Source organism: Alosa pseudoharengus, unplaced genomic scaffold (assembly GCF_046254945.1).
Source record: "Alosa pseudoharengus isolate Yale_2024_CS ecotype anadromous, Long Island Sound unplaced genomic scaffold, YU_APseudo_1.1 YU_APseudo_1.1_scf_17, whole genome shotgun sequence".
Taxonomy (NCBI): domain Eukaryota; kingdom Metazoa; phylum Chordata; class Actinopteri; order Clupeiformes; family Clupeidae; genus Alosa; species Alosa pseudoharengus.
In genome coordinates this window covers 37,464,458-37,492,251 of record NW_027468640.1, presented here as the reverse complement: position 1 = coordinate 37,492,251, position 27,794 = coordinate 37,464,458, and the positions used below count along the sequence as shown (strand labels likewise).

At 44.8% G+C, this 27,794-nt stretch overlaps 1 protein-coding gene across 1 annotated transcript; it reads left to right on the top strand.

The window, feature by feature from the left end:
- Positions 1-1,237: 1,237 nt before the first annotated feature.
- LOC143127790 (complement factor I-like) lies at positions 1,238-27,092 on the top strand. The gene is made up of 18 exons (XM_076289492.1): positions 1,238-1,313; positions 1,450-1,575; positions 3,264-3,612; positions 3,869-4,010; positions 8,218-8,414; positions 11,318-11,428; positions 12,280-12,380; positions 19,418-19,808; positions 21,279-21,417; positions 21,687-21,886; positions 22,084-22,200; positions 22,318-22,461; positions 22,605-22,634; positions 23,106-23,236; positions 24,550-24,653; positions 25,070-25,350; positions 25,604-25,705; positions 26,878-27,092. The coding sequence occupies exons 2-18, from the start codon at positions 1,516-1,518 to the stop codon at positions 27,090-27,092; spliced, it is 2,814 nt and encodes a 937-aa protein (XP_076145607.1). The 5' UTR covers positions 1,238-1,313; positions 1,450-1,515.
- The last annotated feature ends 702 nt before the right edge of the window (positions 27,093-27,794 follow it).

Genomic DNA, 27,794 nt, shown 5'->3' with positions numbered 1-27,794 from the left:
TTCTGTAATATTCCCCACAGTAGGCCTAAGTCTTTTGGTTTTAGCATTTTAGACAGTAAATAATCAGATAATGCATTGGGCTTTTTTTTTTTTTTAAGTATATTTTTTGGGCTTTTTTCCTTTATTCGGATAGGACAGTGAAGATAGACGGAAAGGAGTGGGAGAGAGAGATGGGGTGGGATTGGGACCTGACCGCAGGCCGGACTCGGACCTGGGTCCCCGTGGGCACTTGGACCCGTACATGGTATGGGCGCTGTAGCCTGTTGCGCCACAGCGCCCCCCATGCATTGGGATTTTGATTAAAAAAAAGAAAGAAAGCATTTTATAAAAATAGCCTATATTATGACAATTTTATGTATTGGCATACTGTGCTGAGAATGGCCAGTCCGTCTCTAAAATATATCTCCATACGATACAGCGGCCACCGCCGCATAATCATCTACCCACTCCGTAGAGGTGAATAGCCTTGGTAGCGAAGTACAATACTGTATTGCAATGACCTCATGATGATCGTTTTCCTCCCAAGTTAGCCTCTCCATCCTCTTCTGCCGTGTTATCCCAATTAAACTAACTAGACGTAGCTAGCTGACCGGAAGTTTAAAGACAAAGTGGAAGACAAGAAATTTAAAAAATGGGCGGGACTGAATAAGGTGATTTGTTTAACAGAAATGCAGAAATGAAGGCTTATGAGGGAGTGCAGGAAAGAGAACAAGTGATGAAACCCTGATCTGTTTTGAATTGTGTGTGAGCAGCTGACTCTCTCTCTCTCTCTCTGTGTGTGTGTGTGTGTGTGTGTTTGTGTACACAGCTGAGATAAGAGTTGCATAAAGAAAGAAATTCCAGGTCTGTATGTGTGTGCTCCCAAATAATAAACTGTAGACATGCAAAGCACTGAGAACAGACACAGTGGTGGCTTGTGTTTGTTCTGCTTTTAATAGTTGAACGTTCATTGCTGACAACACACACGCACTTCCAGTAAGGGCACTCTCCCTCTGTTGACTTGTGACCTGTACTACTCCATATCAGCTGGGCCTCAGCAGACACAACCAGATAAACGTATGTATAAACGTTGGTACTCTGTAAGAGCGGAGTTTCAGAGTTTATCGTGTTTTTTTGTTTGTAGACTATTGCAGATACATGCGCATAAAGACATCGCAAAAACACCCTCCTCTCCCTCTTTTTTGCACACCCCCCTCCTCTTCCTCCATTCTCTTTCACTCACTCTTGTGCAATAGTGTTTCCTCACAGGCAGTGACAATCATTAATCAGACAGAGTTCGTTGTCTTTCTGGCTCTCTCTTTCACCAACAAAGAGTAAGTACAGGATGCTGCACCTCTATTGGGCAGTTTCTCTCAGCGTCTGTGTTTAATACACAAAAAGTGTGTATGTCTGAGTGTTTACTTATTTGTTTCTCCTACTCCTACCTGTGTGTGTGTGTGTGTGTTTAAGAGATTTAGTGTTTTTCATCTAGTTCACATGCCTGTGTGTTAGTGGGTTATGGACATAAAGACAAGAATGAAGCCTCAGATGGGAGCTATACCACTGCTGCTCCTACTCATCCAAAATGCACACTTGGTAAGTTATATGCACACACATATCTATACACACACACACACACACACAAGTTGTATGTTGCCAATTGTATTGCTGGCCCTATTTGGTGGATAAATCAGTGCTTGCTGCTAAGGGAACAGAGAGTATAGCCATAGCATGGGTAAACATTTGAAGACTCACACACTCTCTCTTTCAAATTGTATGTCTTTAGCTGATAAGATTGAAATGACTTTCACTGTAACATGACAAGTAACCGCATATGTTTAAGGACAGGTTTGTAGTGACCACCTTCTAAAACCATAGAAGTCATTTTGCTTGTAACATTCCATAGACATGGACATGTGTGTGTGTGTGTTAGTGTGTGTGAGAGAGAAAGAGACAGTGTCAATTAACAAAATAATTGCTGTGTCAGCTATCAAACACTATCCATTTGGAGGAGACATTGTCACTTACTGTATATCGATAATGTGCAAATGACTGCAGAATGGCTCAAAACAACATAGACCACGGTGAAGTTAGCTTCACTTGCCAATAAGTTTAAATATTACACGAGTGCAGATGTGTGTAGCCCAGTGTTTCTCAAACTTTTTCAAACCAAATTACCCAATCTGTAATTTTCCGTCAAGGATTCCCGGGACACTGAAAGACTGAGAGGGTGCACGAAACTTGGTAGGCATGTAGACCCACAAGGATGACACGGAACCATTGTTTTTCGGTTTGATCCGTCGCCCCCCCTGCCGGACTAGACCCCCGAAAGGAGGGTATAGGGCGGACACAGTTTTCTGTGAAATAGTTTACCAGTGCATCTGGTAGGGCCTAGGAGGACCACCTTTTTTTTGTATGTTGGTTTTAATAGGCCATGTCAACCCATCCCACAACCACTCATTTAATGTATAGCGCCACCTAGTTAAAAATGAAAAAGCAAAAATGAGATGTTGTAATCCCAGGTATCTCTGACCTGGCATGGTCAAAACTGCACAAAATTGGAAGTGTATGATCATTATGACACCCTCCGAATGCACACCAAGTTTTTTGGAATTCCGTTCATGGGGGGCCATACAATAAATTAAGTTATGTTACTGCACACCAAGTAAAGTGGCCTGTAGGTGACCATTTGACAATTTTCTGTGAATATCTCGAGAACCGTACGGCCTAGGAGGACCACCTTTTTTTGTTTTGTTCTGCTAGCTGACTACTTGGGATAGCTTGCGGACCACCAGTGGTCCCTGGACTACACTTTGAGAAACACTGGTGTAGCCTATACTCTGCTTTAGTGGAATACCTGTTCCATACGGTCTCGCGTGCAAGCAAATTCCTTCAAATGCGCCACTGACTAACAAAATACTGATGCACTGTTTGAAGTTGCACTGCTTGCTGTTAAAGGTAATGACATCATGCCCAAAACGCACCCATGACTGATTAAAAAACACAAGAACAACCTTTGGAGGTTTGACCACAAAATCACACCATTAAATTAGTGACCCATAGACACTACTGGTATTACTGTAATACCTGTCTTATATTATGTATACCCTTCTCTTCAAATGGGTCATGTATAGCTTTGTTAATTATTGGTGTGTGTGTGTGTGTGTGTGTGTGTGTGTGTGTGTGTGTGTGTGTGTGTGTGTGTGTGTGTGTGTGTGTGTGTGTGTGTGTGTGGAGAGAGACATAGAGGAATGAATCTGAAGTCTCATCATCTGTCCTAACAGCTCCGCTCAGACGACTCAGCAGGAGTGGTGAGCAACAAGCCAGCAGTACAACCCACATCTGGTTCACAGTCTCAGATCCACACCGACAGATACCTGGGCCCAGAGGATTGTCTCAAACAGCAATACACACAACTGTCGTGTGCAAAGGTCTCCTGTCCACTGGGGCATCGCTGCTCAGAGGGTACTGCAAAGTGCACATGTGATCCTAAGCCAGATGAGTGCTATGCTAAGGAGAAAGTGTGCACCCGTGATGGGAAGGAGTACAAGAACCGATGTCATGCTGTTGCAGAGACCTGCAAGGACAAGAATAAAGCTCCGGTCTTCTCTCACCAAGGAACCAATTGCAGTTGTGAGACCTGCACACATGCCCACATACACACAAGCAAGAAGAATTTTACAAAATGTAATGCTGCCACACACAAACCCATATACTGGTACACAGGCACATGGACATACAGTACAGACTCAGACACAGACACAGACATACAGATGCACACACACACACGTTCACACAGACACACAGATGTAAACAAACATAAACACCAACACATTTTGAGTAGAGCACTTGTTTATGTTTGTGTGTGAATGTGTGTGAATGTGTGTAGCTGACAATGCCTACGAAGAATCCCTGATCGTCAATGACGTGATTGAGGTGCAGCTGCCCAAAGGTTCAACAAAAGCACTGGTGTGTGAGGAGGGATGGAATATCGCTGCTGCCCATGTTGTGTGTCATGAAATGTTCCACAAGTACGTTTCTCGCCACCATCCAATCAAATGACACTATAGCCTACTGTACCACATGACATATTTGCTTCCTGTATTGCTTGCTATCCTCCTGTGTTGCTTACTATCTTAAACTACCACAATCCATTTGCAGCTGGTGACAGAGCTTGAAAGGTTTGATATCAGGCAGTCAGTTGTGGAGTAGAGTAGCCCCTTCATACAGTAGCCCCTTCACATTTAAATGACATCGGTATGACTATTGGCTTTATTGATATGACATGACCGCCGCGCAGCGAAGCGGCGGTCATATAGGTTTAGTCAGATTTTTTTTTTTTTTTCTTTTTCGCATGTCCAAATTTCTGTCAATGATTCCCGGGACACTGAAAGACCGGGGTAGACGAAACTTGGTGGGCATGTAACCCCATATGGATAGCATGGAACCATCGTTTTTCGTTTTGATCTGTAGCCCCCCCGCTGGACTGCACCCCCCGAAAGGAGGGTAGGGCAGACACAGTTTTCTGTGAATATCTCGAGAACCGTAAGGTTTAGGAGGACCATTTTTTTTTTGTATGTTGATCTCAAGGGGCCATGTCAACCCATTCCATAACCACTCATTTCATGTATAGCGCCACCTAGTTAAACACAAAAAAGTAAAAATGAGGTGTTGTAATCGCAGGTATCTGTGACCTAACATAGTCAAAACTGCACGAAATTGGAAGTGTAGGATCATTATGACACCCTCTGAATGCACGCCAAGTTTCGTGGAATTCCGTTCATGGGGGGCCACACAATAAATTAATTTATGTTACTATACACCAACTGGCCTGTAGGTGGCCGGAGACAGTTTTCTGTGAATATCTCGAGAACCGTAGGGCCTAGGAGGTCCACCTTTTTTTTGTATGTTGATCTCAAGGGGCCATGTAAACCCATCCCATTACCACTTATTTCATGTATAGCGCCACCTAGTTAAAAATTAAAAAGCAAAAAATTAGGTGTTTTCATCACAATATCTCTGGCTGACATGGTCAAAACTGCACGAAATTGAAATTGTAGGATCATTATGACACCCTCCGAATGCATGCCAAGTTTTGTGTACTTTCGTTCATGGGGGGACTTACAATAAAACAATTTATGTGTACATTTAGTGACGTACACCAACAAGGATTCCCGGGACACTGAAAGACCGGGGTACACAAAACTTGGTGGGCATGTACCCCCACATGGATAGCATGGAACTGTCATTTTTCGTTTTGATCTGTAGCCCCCCCGCTGGACTGGTCCCCCCGAAAGGAGGGTAGGCCAGACACAGTTCTCTGTGAATATCTTGAGAACTGTAGGGCCTAGGATGACCATTTTTTCCGTATATTTGCCTCCAGGGGTCATGTTAACCCAGTTCATGTGCAAACATGTGCACAAACAGATACACACACACACACACATTCACAGTAATCATACGTATGACCAGGGCCGGCCCGAGGCATAAGCGAACTAAGCGGCTGCTTGGGGCCTCCTGGCCACCAAGGGGCCCCCAATCGAGTTTCTTTTTTTTTTTTTACATAATAAATAACGTAAACAAGTGACATCAATGAATGAATAAATGAAACAATTATCATTCAAATCAAGAAAATTATGATTTCATGATCAATATGCCTGCCTACTGCTACTGTGTCTGCCAGCCTTTGAGTCACGCGCATAAAGTAGACACCTCGGGTGCATATACAATTCGTGCAGACACTGCATCAAGTTCAACAATCGGAAGAGACGGTAATGTTAAGACAAGTCACAAAAAAGGACGTATCTCTCTGGTGCCGAAAACAGAACGAAGAAAATGACAGAGGAGGAGAAAAACGAGCAAGATACAGGTATGTTTTGCATGATTATTTACAGTATGTTTTGTGCTTGAGGTAGCTAGCTAGCTGTCATGATCTAATATAAGCCATCACCAGAGCTAAATCTCCGCCATCAACAGAGAAATGTCTCCCATTAATATATATTTATCTAGATGTATTTCAGATGTCAAGGATATTGGGATTGTTTTGGATGTTCAATCAAGCATGTACCCTTGCTCTAGGTGGGCTTATTATGTCGTAAATTAAAGTTAGCTAGCTGACTGAAGTGGACATTAGCACTACAGTAGCTACATGAAAACGTAGCTGAAGGCAAATTTACCACAGAGGGATTGTTTCTGATTTCGTACCTGAAAGTGTTGATAGTTTATTACTGCTCTATAATATGTGACATAGTGGTAAGTCTGATAGTAACAACAGACTAAGCCCAGGCTCCCAGTCCCAACCCAACCCACTGACTAGCGCGACTCTGGGCATCGGTAACGTTCCAGCTTCATAGGCAAAGATGGAACAGCAGTGCGCTCTGCTCTAAGATCTTTGGAGAGAGATGGTAGTGTTTGAGAAAATATACCATGTTGGGTGGGGAGACTTCTGTGATGAAAATAAACTTACATTTGATTAAGATAGTGGCAAGTGATGTAGCGGTGCTACCCTAATATTTAGGCTGCAGTAGATCACCATGTTAAGCGTTCACCATACTGCAATTAAGTATACTCTTTTGATTATGCCTCATTTGCCAATAGAATATGAATTGTTACATGTGGAATTGCTTGTTATTTGAGTGTAAGTAATGATAGCAAAATAAACTCATTCTGCTCGATCAACTATGCACTTATGCAATATTTTTTTTTTTTCAGAGACACTGTTGAAGTCCTTTGAAGCACATCTCTACCTCTACCTAACTCTACCTACCAGAAGGTGAGGTTTTCTTGATGGCAAATGGTTACATAGCCTGTTAATATGACACGACACATTTAACATCGTTTTTTTTATTTATGTATTTATTTAATCATTGCAGGTTCGTCCACTGCAGAGTTGCAGATGCCTAAAAACCAGGAACGAAGTAGGAATAATTATCTATTTTTTGGGACATTTTATTTTTGATTATTAATGTTTGTCTATTTTGTTTTTATTTTGTAGTTGAAAATTGCTCATTTAATGCACATTTGCGGATTTGTTCAGCAAATCTGTTGAAAAACAAGTCATTAAACTGATGTACTTGTTTACAACAAATACAAATGCTGTTGTATTTTGTTATTTGTCAATTCAACTTCAGTAAACCACCCTTAGTGCTTCACTTTGAATATGAATGTTTCAAATAAATCTGTGATTTTAGTACCCTCTAAGATTAAAAGGTGACAGGGTTGGTGTAAATAACAACTATATTAATACATTGGTTTACCAAGCACATGGGGCCAGAAGTCTAGATTGGAGCCCCAAAACATTTTTGGCATGTGAGCAAGGATGGATTACTGAATGAGCCTACCGAGCCCAAGAGGTCAAGGGACCCTGAACCCCAAGTAGTGTGAATTCACTACCAATAAGTCAAAAAGCAAAAGGCTATGAATCTGAACAAATTTAGGTACTGCCCTTCTCCAGCTGACCATCCCAAAAATGCACCAGAATACAGGAAATCACATCTAACCCCCCCCCCCCCCCCCCCACACACACACACACACACACACACCCGTTTGTACCCACATTTGCACAAACAGGGTAGGGGGAGAGGGTCCTTATGCATCTGTGTCCAGGGGGACAGTAGTTCATAATCAGTCGCTGTATTAATACATAACCTCACTGTATTAATTTATAATATGACATTATAGTGTGAAGTTGTCAATTATCGCCAAGCACAGGTGACTGCGTTGTGGGAGGGGGCCCCCAAATCAAATTCTGCTTAGGGCCCCCAAAAGGCTTGGGCCGGCACTGCGTATGACACATACTCACACAGTAGACATATGTACGCTTCCATGCACACATACACAGGCACGCACACACACACACACACACACACACACACACACACACACACACACATAACATAAACATAACACAAACAATCAAGAATTTCTCATAATTATGAACAGGCAAGATGGAGGTGGGGTTGTATAAAATGAATTTTACATGTGAAATCTATGAACTAATCATGTTTTGGTACTTGTTGTCTAGCAGATACCAGTGAGAATTGAGTGTGGATAATGCAATTTAGTGAGACAGTTAGAATCATATAGGCCTTTCAGCGTGATTTCTTTTTGTGGAAAAAATGTGCTGGACTGGGCGGCGGTCATATTTTGTACCGCTCTGCGGTACATCTAGTTGTCTATATTATAAGATTAATTAAATGGAATAGAGTATCCTCTCATTTTTCTCTCTTTCTACCTCAGGTTGGCAAAGACTGCAGCCAAAAACAAGTACTTTGATGTTCCAAGAAAGAACATCATTCTGCCAGATGTGTGTGTTCCTGTCTTCTGTAAAGGACATGAGTACTCTCTGGCTGAGTGTCACATTGGCAGTCCAGTCAAACTTAATGATAAAAGTCGCATTGCAGTGGCCGACTGTTACAGTAATAATCCACATCCAGGTCAGAATACATATGTGCAGACACACACACACGCACACACACACACACACACGCAAACACTTAAATATACAATCTCTTTTTGTTTCCCTCTCTTAATGGATAATTCTGGCATTTTTCAACCTGAGCCCTATCGTAGACGTCGTAGAAGTATTATTATTATTAGGACAAAAACAACGAATATCCATTCACAAAACACACACACACACACACAGTGGCGCAAAAAGTGGGTATTCGCTATATGCGCCGCATAGGGGCGCAGCACCGTGGGGGCGCCAAAGTGATGGTAAAAATAATAATAATAACTAGAAATGCAATTCCAAGGAATTACCAGTGCATGAAAATGCAAAAGTTGTGATGTAAAATATCATGTATAGTTAAAATAGATAATACAGAGATGGTTACTACGGTGATGCTAGGATAGACATGGTGGTTGCATAGCTTAATAAAAGTTGATAGTTTAAAAGTAGGCCGTTGAATGTAGATAGTTTAAAAGTTGTTGATAGACAGCTAGTTTAATAGATAGATAGTTTAATGATAGTTTAAAAGTAGACTGTTTAAAAGTTGAATGTAAAAAGTTCAGTAGTTTAATGGGTTAAATTGTTTAACAGTGGATTATTGTAGTGAGGACTTTTATTTTGAAACAGTTTTGGGTAGAGGAAACAGTTGAATAGGATGTGTAGTCTTAATTGACCCAGATTGTATGCTTAGGCTGCAGGTGGCCTGAACACCTGGCATAGGATTCTAATTGCTGAATGGCCGTATTATGATGTCACAATCGGCAATGTTAAGTCTATGGGGATTTTTAAAAAGTTTTTCTTTAAAGGTGCGATTTGTAGGATTGTTACCGAACGTTCTGTAGGCCAAAATCAAAACACTGGTGAACGTTCTCAAGACTACCAGACGCGAGCCTCTTCTGGGTTGCCAGATGTAATGAAGACTTGGCTAACGTTAGTTGACCTGCATCTGCTTTAACGTTTCTCCAACCACGACCCAGCTACACATTACGGAAACAGTGAAAACAAAAAATACCTCTCTAACCAACGTAACATATTTAGCTGAAGTTAGCGATGCAGATGAAGTTTAGCCTAGGCTACCTGTTATGGAGAAATATGGCCAGCTCTGCGTCAGACTTGATATTCTTCGTTTGACGAAGACATCACCATCTCAGGAAGCTCCTCCGATGTCCAATTAATTTGTTTCTTGTTTTAATTTTGGAAATTTTCCTGCCTCTCGTAGGCGTTCTTGACTACAACTGACAGCTGTTGACAGTTGGCCTTTGCTAATTTGGCAACCCAAATAGGAGGACGCGCTAGCCCATTATTAATACGCTATTCTAGAATTAATCGTTCAAAACATAAACGAAAATTCCAAGAGATTCCGCCCCGTAACTCATTTTTTTCATGGGTTTTACGGGGTTTTACGGGTTAGAGTAATGTTGTCAAATAAGCCATTACTTCAATTCATTGTGTGACAACATATGGTGATCATTTTTGGAATGGTTACAGTTTATTTTCCATTATTTCCTACATACTGGACCTTTAATAGTTTAAAAAGTATAAAAGTTTCAAAGTTGAAAAGACATAGCAGCTTGGTCCGTTTGAAGACCTACGTTACAAAGTTTGAATGAAGTTTCATTTTCATGCACTGTAATAAGTGGATGGTGAAAAGCAACAGGTAGGATTTATAGTGTGACCTCTGTGCTTGAAGGCTTGCAAATATTAATGTCAACAGACTAACTAGCGTTTGCTAAGCATATGCTGATTGAAACATAACCTTTTCCATTAAGGTAGCTAGGTGGCTACCATGCTCATACTAAACTTTTAATGGCAAACTGCAAACAGAAATGTCACGCTAGCAACAACTAATTACATGTTTCCATTTCCTAACAATCCTAATATTAATAGATTAATATTGTGCTGATAATGTGGCAAACAAGGCTAGAGTTGGATCAGCCTTATCCTTGGTGAGCAACAGCTGGCAAAATGACATTATGAGAACCTTTTACACTCTCTTAAAGTGACAATGCACCATTTAACAATACTTCAAGTTCAAATTGGCAGAATTTCTTAAAAAAGAATAATTTACACTAATAGTGTAAATTACTGTCCTTTTGTTTTACTTTAGTTGTTTGTGTTTTTTTTTTTTTTTTTTTTTTTTTTGGGGGGGGGGGGGGATTTGGGGGGCCAATTTGTTGTTGCATACTCCTCAAAAATGGGTAGTTGCGCCCTGAAAGTAATTGTGGTGAATAATTACTTAATATTAACTTAGACTGGCAAACTTCAGGAACACTCAGGAATCAGGTTTATTCTGTTTCAAGCAGAGAGGGTAAAAAAATGGTCTATGGTCTATGTAGGCCATGGCACAGAGGCCATGGCCTCTGCTGGATCAACCTCTCTCTCTTCTTCAGTTCTCCATCGTTCTTCGGACATACAATGCAAGTTAGTCACTTTTGTATAAGTTAAACAAAGAAAGAATGGGCACCAAAACAATCCCACATGGTTGGTTCTCCAGATGGCATCAGACACACCTACTCACACCTACTTCACACCTATCTGAATAGCATGAGGAGAGATATATATCAGAAATATCACTTATAGAATGTTCCAATCATTCTCACAATCAAATCATTACAATCCTTGAGACTATTACAATGATACCAAACATATATTTACATTTCATGACATATGGATTCAGTATAGCAAGGTAACATCCTTTGTCTTGTGGATCTGATAGCCCTTGGAACCAGTACATTAGCATTTCATTGGGGGAGGGGAGGGTGCCTTTGTTTAATGCCAAGAGGGGCCACATGGCTAACTAAAAGTAGTTTTGAAACCATAAAATAATTGCTATCAGCCCCTGTGTACACACACACAACTCGAATCTGTTCATTGTTGATGTTTCAGATAAGTGTGACAGTAAGTTCCAGTGTGCAAATGGAAAATGTGTGTCGCATGACAAAACATGTGATGGAATCAACCACTGTGGAGACGGCAGCGATGAGATGTGCTGCAAAGGTGTGTATGTGTGTGTGTGTACACTGTACACACATACTGTACATAGGGATGCACACCAACATGCTATACAGCATGTACATATTGATGTGCATCCCTTGTTATTACATTTCACTTATAAACTTAAAACTATATATCTATATATGTTTTTTCTATAGTTTTTTTTATATTACCTAGCCTACTCGCTGATTCTCTACTTTATTCTTGCACTGTTGGACTTACTCATTTGCATCATCACCATGACACTCACTCACACAGAGCACCTTACCTTACGTTACTATGCACAGAGAATCACAGGCTCAGTCCCTGCCTCAGTCATTGCAAGCGCCTCTTGATTAATCACCCACTATGTGGATACTGTTTTTAGAATTGATTTAGATTAAGTGTTATTTAGTATAATTTGTATTTTAGTATATTTAGTATATTCTTTATCATCTACTGTCCTTATTGCTTAGTTGTGTTTTTTGTATGATATACTTTTAATTACTTTTTTTCTGCTGTTAGTGAATGTGTGTGTGATGTCTGTATGCTACTGAGACCTTGAATTTCCCCTGGGGATCAATAAAGTATCTATCTATCTATCTATCTATCTATCTATCTATCTATCTATCTATATATATCTAGTATTGATGTATCTATATCTAGTATTGATGATTTGATTTGATGTTGCAAATAAATGTATTCCTTACCTTTGAAAATGAACATACATGCACGGTGAACCGGACTAAATACTGTAATACATTTACAATTAATATTGTACTGTAATGGAAATATATCAATGTTAATTAACCAAATGAATTAAACTTTGTCAATGTGTGTGTGTGTGTGTGTGTGTGTGTATTTACTACCCCCAGAATGTCGTAATGATAAGGCTTTCCACTGCAAGTCCAATGTGTGTATCTCTCAGCACGCTCGTAACGACGGAGTCCTGGACTGTCTGGATGGAGATGATGAGGTTATAGCTTCCACACCACCATTAAGAATCTCTGTTTAACACTCAACTTGAACACCCCCCCCCCCCCCCCCCCCCATCATCTGATCAATATACTGTAACTTGTCACGGACAGAAGACGACCCAAGAGCGCAAGTTCAAATTCAGAGTCTTTTTATTGAAGGGTTCAGGGGGGGAAGAGGAGTGAGAGAATCGTGAGGTCTTGGAGGTTCCGGTTCCAGGGGTGCTAGGAGTGCCAGGGGTGTCAGGGGTTCCAGTCCAAGGTACTGAGTGTGTGTGTCCCCCCAGTGATCGAGCGGCGTCTCGGGCTGAGGGTGGTGACGCGTCTGGGCTCACTCGTCTGGTGGTCGGAGGCCTGGGGGAACACACACACAACAGCAAGATGAACAGCAGGCAGTAGTACAGACCAGGGCTAGGCACTAAACGTGGTGAGAGACAGGAGGCAGATTCGAGTTACCGGGGGGGCTGAAGATCGGAGAGTAATCGAGAAGATCCGGAAGGCAGGTTGGGATAACCGGGGCAGTAGAACAGGGAGGCAGTCAAGAATGGATCTGAATCACAGGTAGGAGTCAGAGAGTAGACAGACAGGCAGGTTACTGGTCCAGGTTTGAAGACGATCTGACAGGGCTTGGCTGAAAAACAGGGCTTTATATACTGGGAGAGGTTAGTGGAGAAATGCAGTGCAGCTGGCAGAGTAATTAGAGCAGAGTGGGGCAGAGCCAGGTGGAGCTCGTTAGGCAGAGTAGAGAGAGAGTGAGCAGAGTGGCAGAGAATTGAATTCAATTAAGGTTGTTACCAGGGAGAGAGAATGCTCATGACAGGACCCCCCCCCTAAGGGACGGCCCCAGAAGTCCCAAGAACAACATCATGCCGGGAGGGTGGAGGGGAGCAGGCGGCGGGTCAGAACTCCTCCGAGCGGTCCGAGTGAACCTCCTCATCCTCAGAAGGAGCTGGAGGGTCACGGTCGGGAGACAGGACAGGTACTGAGACAGGATCAGGGTCAGGCACAGGACAGGAAGCCGGGCGGGCAGGACGGCTAGGGACCCCTCTGGGACGGCCCCTACGGATTGCAGGCTGATCAGGATGTAGTCGGTGGAAGTCAGTGATGAGGGTCCGGTCCACTATCCTCCTGGCCGGGATCCAGGTCCTCTCCTCCGGACCATATCCCTCCCAGTCAACGAGGTACTGGAGACCCCTACCCCGTCGCCTAGAGCGGAGCAGCCGCCGGACGGTGAAGACCGGACCGCCATCTAAGAGGCGCGGAGGAGGCGGCGGCGGAGATGCAGGGACCAGGGGACTTTCATGGACCGGCTTGACCTTGGAGACGTGGAAGGTGGGATGGACCCGCATGGAAGTGGGCAACTGAAGCCGAACCGCCGTTGGACTGATGACTTTCTGCACAGGAAAAGGACCAATGAAGCGAGGGGCCAGCTTTCGTGATTCAACCCGCAGCGGCAGATCCCGGGCAGACAGCCAGACCTTCTGACCAACCCGGTAAGTAGGTGCTGGGGCCCTCCGTCGGTTGGCACCGACGGCGTAGCTGGTTCCAGACTTCAGGAGCATAGTGCGAGCCTGGGCCCAAGTGCGGCGGCAGCGGCGGGCATACGCAAGAGCAGACGGACAGGTGGCATCCGCCTCCTGGCTGGTAAACAGTGGGGGTTGATACCCGTAGACACACTGAAAGGGGGAGAGCCCGGTGGCGGAACTGGTGAGTGAATTATGGGCATATTCCACCCAGAGCAGGTGTTGAGCCCAGGCCCGGGGATTTTGGGAGGCCACGCACCTCAGTGCCTTCTCCAGCTCCTGGTTCATGCGTTCAGTTTGGCCGTTTGACTGCGGGTGGAATCCAGATGATAGGCTGGCGGTGGCCCCAAGGAGATGACAGAACTCCTTCCAAAAGGTTGCTGAGAATTGCGGCCCCCGGTCTGACACTATATCCTGGGGTAGGCCATGGATACGAAACACATGTTCCAGGACCACCTGGGCGGTCTCCTTAGCAGAGGGTAGTTTAGGAAGAGGCACGAAGTGGGTCATCTTACTAAAGCGGTCAACAATGGTAAGGATGACTGTGTGTCCGTCAGAGGGCGGAAGACCCGTAACAAAGTCCAGTGAAACGTGGGACCAGGGCCGCTTGGGTACGAGTAGGGGTTGCAGCAACCCAGCAGGAGGCTGGTTGGGGGTCTTGTTTCGGTTACAAGTGGGACAAGCTCGGATGAATTCTTGGACATCCCGTCTCATCCGCCGCCACCAGAACCGCTGGCGGACCAGATGAAGGGTGCGAGTGATGCCGGGATGACAGGCCAGACGGGATTCGTGCCCCCACTGAATCACAGGTGACCTGAGATTTGCTGGAACAAACAGACGGTTGGGGGCGCTGGTGCTTGGGCCTGGCTGGTTCCGAAGAGCCTCCATGACCTGCTTCTCGATCTCCCAGGTGAGGGCCGCTACGACAAAGTGGCTGGGAAGAATGGGGGCTGGCATGGCGGTGGTCTCGTCCTTCTGAAACATCCGGGAAAGGGCATCAGGTTTGATGTTGCGAGATCCCGGGCGGTAGGAGAGCGTGAAATTGAAGCGGGTAAAGAACAGAGACCACCGCTGTTGATGGGAGTTCAGCCTCCTGGCTGTTTGGATATACTCCAGGTTTTTGTGGTCTGTCCACACTACGAATGGTTCCTTTGACCCCTCTAACCAGTGCCGCCATTCTTCAAGGGCGAGCTTGACGGCCAGCAGCTCGCGGTTCCCAATGTCGTAGTTGCATTCGGCTGGGGTTAGCCGACGGGAGTAGAAGGCACAGGGGTGCATCTTGCCATCCTCGGCTGTTCTCTGAGAAAGCACTGCACCCACTCCCACGTCCGAAGCATCTACCTCCACCACAAACTGCCTTGCTGCATCTGGCATCTGGAGGATGGGAGCGGAAGTGAAACGTGTCTTGAGGCTATTGAAGGCCTTATCAGCAGCTGCTGTCCATTGGTACGGTTGTTTAGTGCTGGTTAGCGCCGTGAGTGGTGCAGCCACTGTGCTATAGTTTCGGATGAACCTCCTATAAAAGTTCGCAAAGCCCAGGAACTGTTGCAACTTTTTCCGAGACTCAGGGACTGGCCAGGACGTGACAGCCGACACCTTCGTGAGATCGATCCATCTGAATGCTGCCCTCGGTCACCACATACCCCAGGAATGAAACGGTCTTGGCATGGAACTCGCACTTCTCTGCCTTCACGAAAAGAGAGTTCTCCAGCAGGCGGCGCAGGACCAACTGGACATGGTGCGTGTGTTCTGACAGAGTCTTTGAGAATATTAAAATATCGTCAAGGTACACAAAAACGAATGTATTTAGCATGTCCCTGAGGATATCATTCACTAGGGCTTGAAAAACTGCTGGGGCATTGGTGAGGCCGAATGGCATGACAAGGTATTCATAGTGGCCGGTTGATGTGTTGAACGCAGTCTTCCACTCGTCTCCCTCTCTCACCCGCACCAGATGGTAGGCATTGCGAAGGTCCAGCTTCGTGAATACGGTGGCTCCCTGCAGCAGTTCGAAGGCAGACGAAAGTAAGGGCAGTGGGTAGCGATTCTTAACCGTGATGTCGTTCAGACCCCGGTAATCTATGCATGGACGAAGAGAACCGTCCCTCTTAACGACGAAGAAGAATCCCGCTCCTGCGGGGGAAGAAGACGGTCTGATTATCCCGGCGGCAAGAGAGTCATTAATGTAGTCTTCCATGGCCTTTCTTTCCGGGGCTGACAGTGAATAAAGACGACCCTTGGGAGGTGCTGTGCCAGGCAGGAGATCAATCGCGCAGTCATAGGGTCTGTGTGGGGGTAGAGATGTCGCCTTGGATTTGTTGAACACCTCTTTCAGGCTGTGGTAACAGGTCGGAACATTGGATATGTCGGGGGTAGCGCCAGATCTCTCCCGGTGAACGGGCAGGGTGGCCCCCCTTAAACAGGTCTGGTGACAACTCCTTCCCCACGCACGGACTGTTCCTGTCTCCCAGTCGATGTGGGGGTTGTGCTGACGGAGCCACGGGTATCCGAGAATGAGTGGTTGGCCAGGTGAGTGTAGGAGGTGAAACTGGATGGACTCCTGGTGGTTTCCTGACAGCAGAATTGTCACAGGGGCTGAGATGTGAGTGACCGTGCCCAGATGATGTCCATCCAGGGCTCGTGCAGGAATGGGTTGTGTCAGTTGATGATGGTTCACGTCCAGTTGCCGTGCAAGCTCAGGGTCCATGATGTTTGCTTCGGCTCCAGAATCCACAAGGGCGGCCAATGTATGAGTCGTGTCGGAAAGCTGAAGGCGGAGATGAAGCAGGGGTTTTCGGATGGAGGGAGACTGAAGATTTGTTGAGCTCACCCGGATCTCCCCTACACCTGGTGAGCTGCGGCTTTTGCCGGACAGGTGGCGACACAGTGATTTTCACCACCACAGTAGAGGCAAAGGTTGGAGGTTAGACGGCGCCGACGCTCCTCGGGAGTCAGAGAGGCACGGCCAATCTCCATGGCCTCAGGCTGATTGAGTTGGCCTTGGGACTTGACAGGCAGGGGCTGGACAGAGGAGGTATCGACCCGAGTGCGGATGGCAGGTTGACTGAGACGCCCCTTCTCCCTCCTCCGGGTCTGTATACGGCGGTCAATGCGGACGGCAAGGTCAATGGCGGCATCAAGCGTTAAGGGCGGGTCATGAGAAACAAGCTCGTCTTTGATATAGTCCGCCAAGCTGTGGAGGAAGGCTTGCACCAGTGCCTCTGAGTTAAACGAGCTTTGACTGGCCAGGGTATGAAAGTCAATGGAGAAGTCTGCCACTGTCCGATTGCCCTGACGGATGGTGAGCAGAGCTTGTGACGCTTCGGCTGTTGGCGAGCCTAGATCAAAGACCTTTAACATCTCCTCCTCAAAGGCACTGAAGGAGACACAGGCTGGGGTTTGCCGGTCGAATTCCGCCGTTCCCCACAACCGAGCTCGGCCGGTGAGATGGGTGATGACATACCCCACCTTGGCTCCCTCCGTTGAGAAGGTCCTGGGCTGTAGTGCGAACTGGATTCGGCAGCTGCTCAAGAATGGTCTTACTTGCTTTTGGTTTCCATCGAAACGTTCCGGGTTCCCAATCTTTGGTTCAGGAGCGTGGGGATCTGGTGGCAGCACTGCCGGTGGTACAGGAACAGAAGAACCAGGGGTGGGTGCAGGTGGAGTAGCCGGGTTTGAGAGTAGTTGCAGGGCTTGGGCTAGCAGTTGTTGCTGCAGTTGGAACTGTTGCTGTTGTAGCTGAAACTGTTGCTGCTGCTGTTGAAGCTGTTGCTGTTGCTGCTGGATCTGTTGTTGCTGCTGGTTGGATTGCTGTTGTTGTTGGTTGCCTAGCTGGAGAAGGGAAGCGATGTCGCCAGCCATCCGATTGATGTCTCCCTCAGTGCGTTCCAGTCGCTGTAGGGCAGACATCTCGGGCTCTTCCGCCATAGTGGTCAGGGAGTGCGCTGGGTCCATGATGGTCAGATCGATCGTTCTGTCACGGACAGAAGACGACCCAAGAGAGCAAGTTCAAATTCAGAGTCTTTTTATTGAAGGGTTCAGGGGGGGAAGAGGAGTGAGAGAATCGTGAGGTCTTGGAGGTTCCGGTTCCAGGGGTGCTAGGAGTGCCAGGGGTGTCAGGGGTTCCAGTCCAAGGTACTGAGTGTGTGTGTCCCCCAGTGATCGAGCGGCGTCTCGGGCTGAGGGTGGTGACGCGTCTGGGCTCACTCGTCTGGTGGTCGGAGGCCTGGGGGAACACACACACAACAGCAAGATGAACAGCAGGCAGTAGTACAGACCAGGGCTAGGCACTAAACGTGGTGAGAGACAGGAGGCAGATTCGAGTTACCGGGGGGGCTGAAGATCGGAGAGTAATCGAGAAGATCCGGAAGGCAGGTCGGGATAACCGGGGCAGTAGAACAGGGAGGCAGTCAAGAATGGATCCGAATCACAGGTAAGAGTCAGAGAGTAGACAGACAGGCAGGTTACTGGTCCAGGTTTGAAGACGATCTGACAGGGCTTGGCTGAAAAACAGGGCTTTATATACTGGGAGAGGTTAGTGGAGAAATGCAGTGCAGCTGGCAGAGTAATTAGAGCAGAGTGGGGCAGAGCCAGGTGGAGCTCGTTAGGCAGAGTAGAGAGAGAGTGAGCAGAGTGGCAGAGAATTGAATTCAATTAAGGTTGTTACCAGGGAGAGAGAATGCTCATGACAGTAACTATGACATACATATTTAAGATGTTATTTGAAACGTTAATTAATCTAACAGTGTCATATTACCATTTTTATATTACCATGTCATTACAGCGCTCTTAATATTAGATGCCATAGCAACATTGTATGCATATTGATACTGCTGTCCTGTCAGCCAATGTATAATAAAACATAGTAATCTTACACCAATAATCTGACACAATTTCATTAGCCAATGTATAATAAAACATAGTAATCTTACACCAATAATCTGACACAATTTGATTAGCCAATTTTTAATAAAACATAGTAATCTTACACCTAATAATCTGACACAATTTGATTCGCAAAGAAAATCGCACCTAATAATAATAATTTCCGTCAAAAAGAAAATATTACATATTGGAATCAAATCACTAAAACCCAACACAAACTTGAATGCCATTTGTGCCTTAAAGGTGCTCTAAGCGATGCTGGGCAACGTGACTTTCAAACAAAACAGAGAGCTAGCTCGCTACTTCCTCCCCCCCCTTCCCGTGCTGCCTCCATGCAATTGAAACTCTCCTAAACGCGCATCTCGTCTGTGATTTGCTGGAACAGTTTGTTATGTTTTCATGGGCTAGGTTTGCCCAGGTTGTTTTTGTTGCCGTTCTTGGAGCCTGGTCTGTCCACAGACATCGCAGTTTTTTTTACAGTGTATTCAGGACACAGACAGCTAGCGGTTGGTTAGGTGCTGTTTGCAGTAAGTTACATAAAATGTTTTAGCGTGGCATCGCTTAGAGCACCTTTAACAGCCATGGCAATAAAGCACATTGAATTGAATGTCTAACTCTAATGTGTAATACAGGATTCCAAAGCCACTGCTATGCCGGCACCTTCCCATGCACCTGTGCCTGAGCCCACTACCCCCTCAGCTCCAGTTCCAACAACCCCCCAGGCCCCCACCACCACCACCCCCCTCCCCACCACCAGGCCCATCCTCCTGGACGACTACCTGGGACCTAAGGAGTGCCTGAGGCAGAAGTTCACTCAGCAGTCGTGCGTGAAGGCGTTCTGCCCGCCCTGGATGCGCTGCGTGGACGGCGTGTGCGTGTGCAAGCTGCCCTACATGTGCCTGCGCCTCGGGCCCACCGCCTGTGGCCATGACGGACGGAGGTACATCACCCACTGCCAGGCCATGGCGTCCAGCTGCCGCCTGAGAAAGAAGGTCTTCTCCCACTTTGGTGACCAGTGCAGTGGTGAGTCTCTCTCTCTCTCTCTCTCTCTCTCTCTCTCTCTCTCTCTCTCTCTCTCTCTCTCTCTTTTTCACACTCACTCTCACACAGACACAAAGTACATACAGTTGTGCTCATTAGTTTACACACCCAACCCAACAATGTAAAATGTGTGCCATTCTTTTAACATAAGCGATCAGGCATATTTTGCAATGGAATTCGGCATGGCTGAATAGTGCAATCACTAGACACCATAGCAATAAAGAACATAATGAAATGATCCCCATTCTTAATACTGTCTATCGCCCCCTCTAGCATCAGTGACTGCTTGAGGTCTTTTGTGAGAGTGTGTAGAGGACCTTTATTTTGCCCATCAAGGAACACACAAACTCGACCATTCTTTTTGACAAAAAGCCTCCAGGTCCCATAAATTCTTGGGTTGTCTTCCATGAACTGCATATTTGAGATCTCCCCAAAGTGACCCAAAGATATTGAGGTTAAGAGATTGTGATGGCCACTCCAGAACCTTTTTCTGCCGTAGCCACTGAAGGGTCAACTTGGCTGTGTGCTTTGGATTATTGTCATGTTGCAAAGTCCAAATGCGTCCCATGTCCAGCTTTCAGTGCAGTAATAGCGTTTTTCTGACAACCCTACAGTGCAGCCCATTTTTGTTTTGTCAATCCGCTTTCTTGCAGTGCAGTTTATATTTCAGCTGAAGTAGCTTGAAGGTTTGTCTTTGCATCCAGACCAATTTTCTTGACAGTTGAGGTCGAAATCTTTGCTGGTCTGCCTGAACGTGGCTTGCTATCAACTGAACCACTAATTATCCACTTCTTTGTCATACTCAACAGTATGAACAGTACTGATTAGTATTTTCAAAACTTTGGATATCCTTTTAAATCCTTTTCCTGATTTAAATACTGTTCAAGTACCTTTTGTTGCAAATCTTTTCACAGCTTTTTTGCTTTCCCCGTGGATCAGTAGCCAGCAAACTCTGTGCAAATCTAGCAAATCAAATTTGCTTAGGACCATTTGATTTCAGTTATCATTATTATTTCAAATGGGCACACAAAATTACGCGCTGAACTGCTTCACCTGACCACAATGCCTAAACAAAATCTGCAACAAAAACTGACAAATATTTAACAAATTCTGCCAGGGTATGAGCACAATTGTCATACGCATAGTTCATTATTCATACATACATACATACATACATACATGCATACATGCATACATGCATACATACATACATACATACATGCATACATACATACAGTATGCACACACTATCAAATTATAAATGCATGCATATCTATATACAGTACTGTATGTGCAATTACAACATGAGGCCAGTGAGGATTTCAGTTTACTGTCAAGTCACTATGACAATGAAGATGACTGATTACTTATCTAGCTCCCTTTGTTCTTTGTGTGTGTGTGTGTGTGTGTGTGTGTGTGTGTGTGTGTGTGTGTGTGTGTGTGTGTGTGTAGTTACCAATGTCTTCAGCACATTTGTGAAGACAGATAAGCAGGTGATTGAGGTGAAGCTGCCTAGCATCTCCAAGCATGCTCTGGTGTGTGCTGAGGATTGGAACATGGCTGCCGCCAATGTGGTGTGTCGTGACCAGAGGTATTCTGCCACAAGTAGCCAATCAAATAATATGACTCATCAATCATCCTCATCATCGTTACCATCAATCCATTAATTAGATAATACTACATGATCACTGCTGGGTTTATAATCTAGTCATTATGTAATGAAGTGTTCCCTCACACAATAGCTCTCCACCATGTCTGCATGTATGCTTTTATTTATGAGGACAACACACACTCATTAACATGTCTGTAAAAGGTGCCAGTGTAATCCTTTATTCATCATAACGATGCCCTGTTTATCAGGTCTGAGAAAGCAAGAAGTTTGGGCAGCGTGATGTTCTCAGAGGTTCAGAGCGAGGACACTAGTCTGCCTGATGTGTGTGTGAGGGTGCAGTGCACAGGGCACGAGTACTCACTGGCCGAGTGTAACATCTATGGTGATATGAAACCGCTCACTTCCCAACACAGTGTTGCAACGGTCCACTGTGCAACAGAAGATGCAGGTCAGAAGACACACACATACTGTACACTCACAAACACCTATACAAGCATGCACACATACACACACACTACACACACACACACACACATACAAATAAATACTTACAGTTACCCTTTCACACAGAATTATACATTATACATAAACACACAGACACACACACATACAGTACTGAGAGTAATGTGTCCATTGTCTTTTCAGGTGATGGGCCTACAGAATGTGAATTCTTATGTGCAAACGGACAGTGCGCTAAACTCAGTGACACATGCGATGGAGTAAATCATTGTGAAGATGGAAGTGATGAGATGTGCTGTAAAGGTGTGTGTATGTGTGTATGCATGTGTCCCATTTGGGGATTAATAATGAATTATATAGCTGAATGTTACAATAGCTGAGCTACAATATGTGTTTCTGTGTGTGTTCGCCTACTGCCAGCCTGTCGTGGTGGTGCCTTCCATTGCCAGTCCAACGTGTGTCTCCCTCCTCATGCTGTTGGAGACGGAATCAGGGATTGTCTCGGGGGAGATGATGAGGCTCAAGAGACAACAGAAAAGTTGCTCAAAGAAAATCAGCTCTCAAGTGAGCTCATTTCCATACACACAAACACACACACACACACACACACACACACACACACACACACACACACACACACACGCACACTCAAATTTAGGATCAGCAACTTGCCCCTGTGCCTCTAACTTACCTTGTGTTGTTCACAGAGCCAGTCACCATCTCTGAGCCTAAACAAGGTAACTAACGTCCACCGAACCAGCTAATCATTCTCCCTAAAAGAGAGTTGTGTTATATAGAATACCAGGGTTGTTTCTTGCAAATCCTATGCAGCTAGGGAAATGCACCTTTCACAGTTTACAAGTTTACTCACTTACTCATTTTTATACATGATTTCTATGCCATGATTTCCAGTAGAGAGTAGGCCTTATCCTTCTGCTTATTTCACACTTGTTCCTTTAAGTATTCTCCTTGGCTCATATAGGTATACCATACCATGAAATGCTTTAATTGAACCTTGCCCCAAAGCCTGACAGGAAGACTGACTGGATGGTGCTAGCACAGTGGAGAGCACACACAGCACAGTACACATGATAAGGAAGACACGTTTAGCGCACATGGCACGTTTTGCAGTGGTATGAAATGGATGCATGTAAACAGACATACGCGATCACTAATACACCTTTATCCTTAATTTTGCATCTCTGCAGAGCTGAAGCGGCAACGGGACTCTCTGGAGGTGTTACAGTGCGGCATTCCCAACATGGACTACAACCCGCCAGCCAGTGACTACGGCAGGACGAGGAGGAAGAGAGTTGTGGGCGGCCAGGAGACCACGCCGGTGAGCTAGCACATAACCAGACTGGACTGAGCAGGAATGCATTTGTTACTGTATGTGTGTGTGCATATACACATACAGTTAGGCTCATACGCTTTTGAACCCATGCTAAAGTTAACTAAAAAGAGGAATATAAAATCATCTTTTGGAAATCAGAAAAAAATGAGGAAATATCCAACCTTTAAGGACACCAATTTTCTTTGTGAATGAATAATGTATCATAAATAAATAAATGTTCCTTAAAATACAGTTAAATTCACATAGGGGCAGATTTTTATTTTTTAAAGGCCAGTTATTTCATGGATCCAGGATACTATGCATCCTGATGAAGTTCCCTTGGCCTTTGGAATTAAAATAGCCCCACATCATTACATACCCTTCACCATATCTCATGATTGGAATGGGGTACTTTCCATAAGATCATCTCTCAATGCAAGTCAAACCAGCTATTAGGCTAACTGAAATAAAACCATGGCGATCTCTAGGTATCAGGAACTTTATCAGGATGCATATCCTGGATCCATGAAATAACTGGCCTTTAAAAATAAAAATCTGCCTGCCTCTATGGGAATTTAACATTGGGGTGCATAATGCATATACTTATGACCCCTGTATTTTAAGGAAGAACATTATTTATTTATGATACATTATTCATTCACACAGAAAATTTGTGTCCTTAAAGGTTGGTTATTTCCTCATTTTTTTACTCAAGGCATTAAGATCAATTTCCAAAAGGTGATTTTATATCCCTCTTTTTAGTCAACTTTTTTTGAACATGGATTCAAAAACGTACGAGTCTAACTGTATATGAGTAGCAGGAACCACCTGATAAATGTATCCTATATACAGTGTATGCATCAGCATACTGATGTGATTCTGATATGAGAATGTATGCATAAGTAAGAATGTATGCATAAGTAAAAGTCTTGCGACAAGGCGCCGTGTCATAATCTACGCAAACTATGCGGATACAATAGTTTGGATTCCGGATCCCACCCCTGCTCTCTTTCCCATTCACTTCCTGTCAATCTCCACTGTCCTATAATTAAAGGTATAAAAAGCCCAAAAAAATATACTTAAAAAAAATAAATAAATAAATTGCGCTTGCGTCACATTACAAAATATTGGACAACACACATTACAATGCAAGTAAGTGTCAAACCCTTCTTGCGTAGCTCGGTGAGATAGCATTTGCCTAGTTTCCGTAGACTATGGATCAGCCCTTTAAGGATTTACCTTGCAGTGAACCCTAAAATCCACACCTCACCCAGCATAGGAGTAGATGGCACTGACATCTTGTGACCTTTGAACCCTAGACGCAGATCCAGTGGCAGGTGGCCATTCAGGAGGAGGGGAAGGTCAACTGTGGAGGGGCATACCTGGGAGGCTGCTGGGTGCTGACCGCTGCTCACTGTGTCAGGTAACACCCTGATGCCTCACTGAAACTGTGATGTCACTGTAACACAGTCACTGATTATCTGAGTAACTTCCTTGCTAACACATGAGGACACACACACTGCACACACACACACGCGCAAACACACTAGTCATAATGTACACTCCCATTCACACATATAGAACCAGAACCAGAACATAATTATTATGCTAATAACAATTTTAATTATAACGAAATAACTAATACTAATTTAGAAACGTTCTTACCATTAAAATCAATGCAGTAAGTTAGAAATTGTAATCACATCAATGATTAGAATTGATTAAAAAAAAATGACAATGTGATGTCTTGGAGTCTAAAGTCTGCAGTCTGGTGGTAGTTTTGTGTCTATGGGAAATATAAAGAGTAGTTTATGTAGATTAAGCCACCCTTCCCTACAGACCCAAGCCTGAGTCATTCCGTGTGAAGTTCTCCCTGTGGATGAAGAGGTCCAAGATTGACACCACAGACATCGCCTTTGTCAAGAAGGTGCACATCCACTACGGCTACAATGCCAAAACCTATGAGAACGACATCGCCCTGCTGGAGCTTAAATTGCTGGGTGGCAGTGACCAGTGCCTACGTGAGAACCCTGCCATCCGGGCTGTCTGTGTGCCATGGTCCGTCCAGCAGTTCCAGCCTGGACACAACTGCACCATTTCTGGATGGGGGAGGGACAGAGGTCATTCATCACCTGAGCCTTTTAAAAATAAATTTTTGTAACTATTAAGAGATAATACATGAAATGTGTAAACAAAAAAAAATATATGTACTGTATGTATTAATTCATGTGTGTATATGCACACACACAAACACATTCATATCAGTACATATACATAAACATACAATACATAAATACATATGTGGATGTCTGTATATATTATTTCAATCTAAACACTTTGATTACTAACATAGTTATTCTTGTGGTTCTACAGAGGGCAATGCCCAGAACAAGCTGCTGTGGGCTAATGTGGCACTGATCGAAAACTGCCATGAGCATTATCCAGGCCGCTACCGTCCGGGAATGATGTGTGCAGGTGAGGCCATCTGGCTGGCTGTTTGAGCCTATTTCAAGTATATTTTTGGGGCTTTTTGCCTTTATTCCGATAGGACAGTGAAGATAGACAGGAAGTAAGTGGGAGAGAGAGAGATGGGGTGGGATCAGGATATGACCGCAGGTCGGATTCGAACCTGGGTCCCCGTGGGCACTTGGACCCGTATATGGTACGGGCGCTGTAGCCTGAGGCTGACTTGTTAGACTCTCTGGTGCCTTGTTGTCATTGTGTGTCATTCACTCTGCGACTCACCGGTGTCATCTTCCAATAGCATGCGTCGGGATAATTACAAATAGATCACTGCACAATGCATCATGAGATTGACCGGACACAAAAGGTAGTCTCAGGTAGCTTTCACTACAATGAGTTAAAGGAAAGCCCTGCATCAGCACGAAGGCGCAGCCCAACTTCTATACCTAGTCTGGAGCAGGCATGAATCAGTATCCATGCCATGGTACCTAATAGCGCTGAAATGTGGCAGTGCTATGGAATTGCACCAAGTAGCCTAGCCTAATAGTGATTCACTCAAATCAGGAAAAAATTTTTTTATTAAGTGACAGTTAAACGCACAATGACAAAACACAGCCTTTCATGGCAATTTAAATTCACAATGGCTAGATAGATTATTGATGCTGTTAGGCAACTACTTGCCATGTAAGCTGTACCATTGGTCAGTTAGTTTTGGGAGTGCATTGGACGTGCATCATCATGACTAGGCTTAGAAATGAAAGCAGTGATTCAGGTGTGGGTGCACTCGATGTAAATTCACATCACAAACTCAGACGTAGCTAAATAGAGTTCAGACATTGTTTTTTATGCCTAGCTTGTGCACTCTATTCCAGATGTTCCAAATGTCTACGCTGTGTCAAGAGTCTTCCCGCATTAATTTGTCCTACCACAATGTCACACCCATTTTCATGATGTTAATTCAGACAGACACTATTACATGCATAATCTGAAGGGTCATGTCACGTGGACTCCTAGCAAGGTTCTCCTAGTTGGCTCCATGTGTAGTCTGTAGTCAGTCCAGTGTCATCCCTACTGAGGGTGTCATGTTATGTTTGATGGAGACTGTGTCAGCTGTGTTCTGTCTCACCTGTGTGTGTGTGTGTGTGTGTGTGTGTGTGTGTGTGTGTGTGTGTGTGTGTGTCCAGGTGATGTGGAGGGCAGCGTGGACTCCTGCCAGGGGGACTCCGGGGGCCCTCTGGTGTGTCAGGACCCCAGCGGCGTGTCGTACGTGTGGGGCGTGGTGAGCTGGGGCGAGCGCTGTGGCCAAAAGGGCTACCCCGGCGTCTACAGCCAGGTGGCGCACTACTATGAATGGATCCGTGTCACCACCGACAAATACATTACCAAGTACAACACCTGAGTCAGAGCAGATCAGGCGGTCAGGATTTGGAGAGTTAGCTTCAGCAAGTTAGCATCATGGTTGGCTGCCACATTGGAGCCAAATGGCTCACTTCCGGCCACATTTTCATAAACAAGCCAATTAGCTGCCATATTACTGGTGGACAGAAGAGTATGTTTTCTATGTGAATTGGCAGTTTCCAAGCTGGGAGGATCAGCCAATCCACATGGACGGCATCATTGGTGGGGGTGGGGTCATAATCTGTAAGGTTGCACCGAATTGACTTGTTTGTGAAAATGTGGCTGGAAGTGAGCACGTCAGATCCCATTTTAAGGATGGTGGCAGTCAGTTACACACACACACACACACACACATACACACACACACACACACACACACACACACACACACACACACAACCAGTGAACCAGACCTGCTGTAACTGAAATCACACTGCTGAAGAATTGTTTTAATTTTGCCTTGTGAACCATGCCTTGGGACATAATAAACTCCATGTTTTATGATATTACTTGGTCTGGTGTATGGCTTTGTGTTGTGTTGAGTGTGTGTTTGTAATTCTCTGAGTTGGAAGAACAAAGAACATAAATTCATTACTTGAGTCAAAGTATAGATAAATTATCAAATAAAGTATATATCATGATGAAATATTACACCAATACAATTGAAAGTTGCACAGTCAAAGTAATATCAGGTAATGTCTGA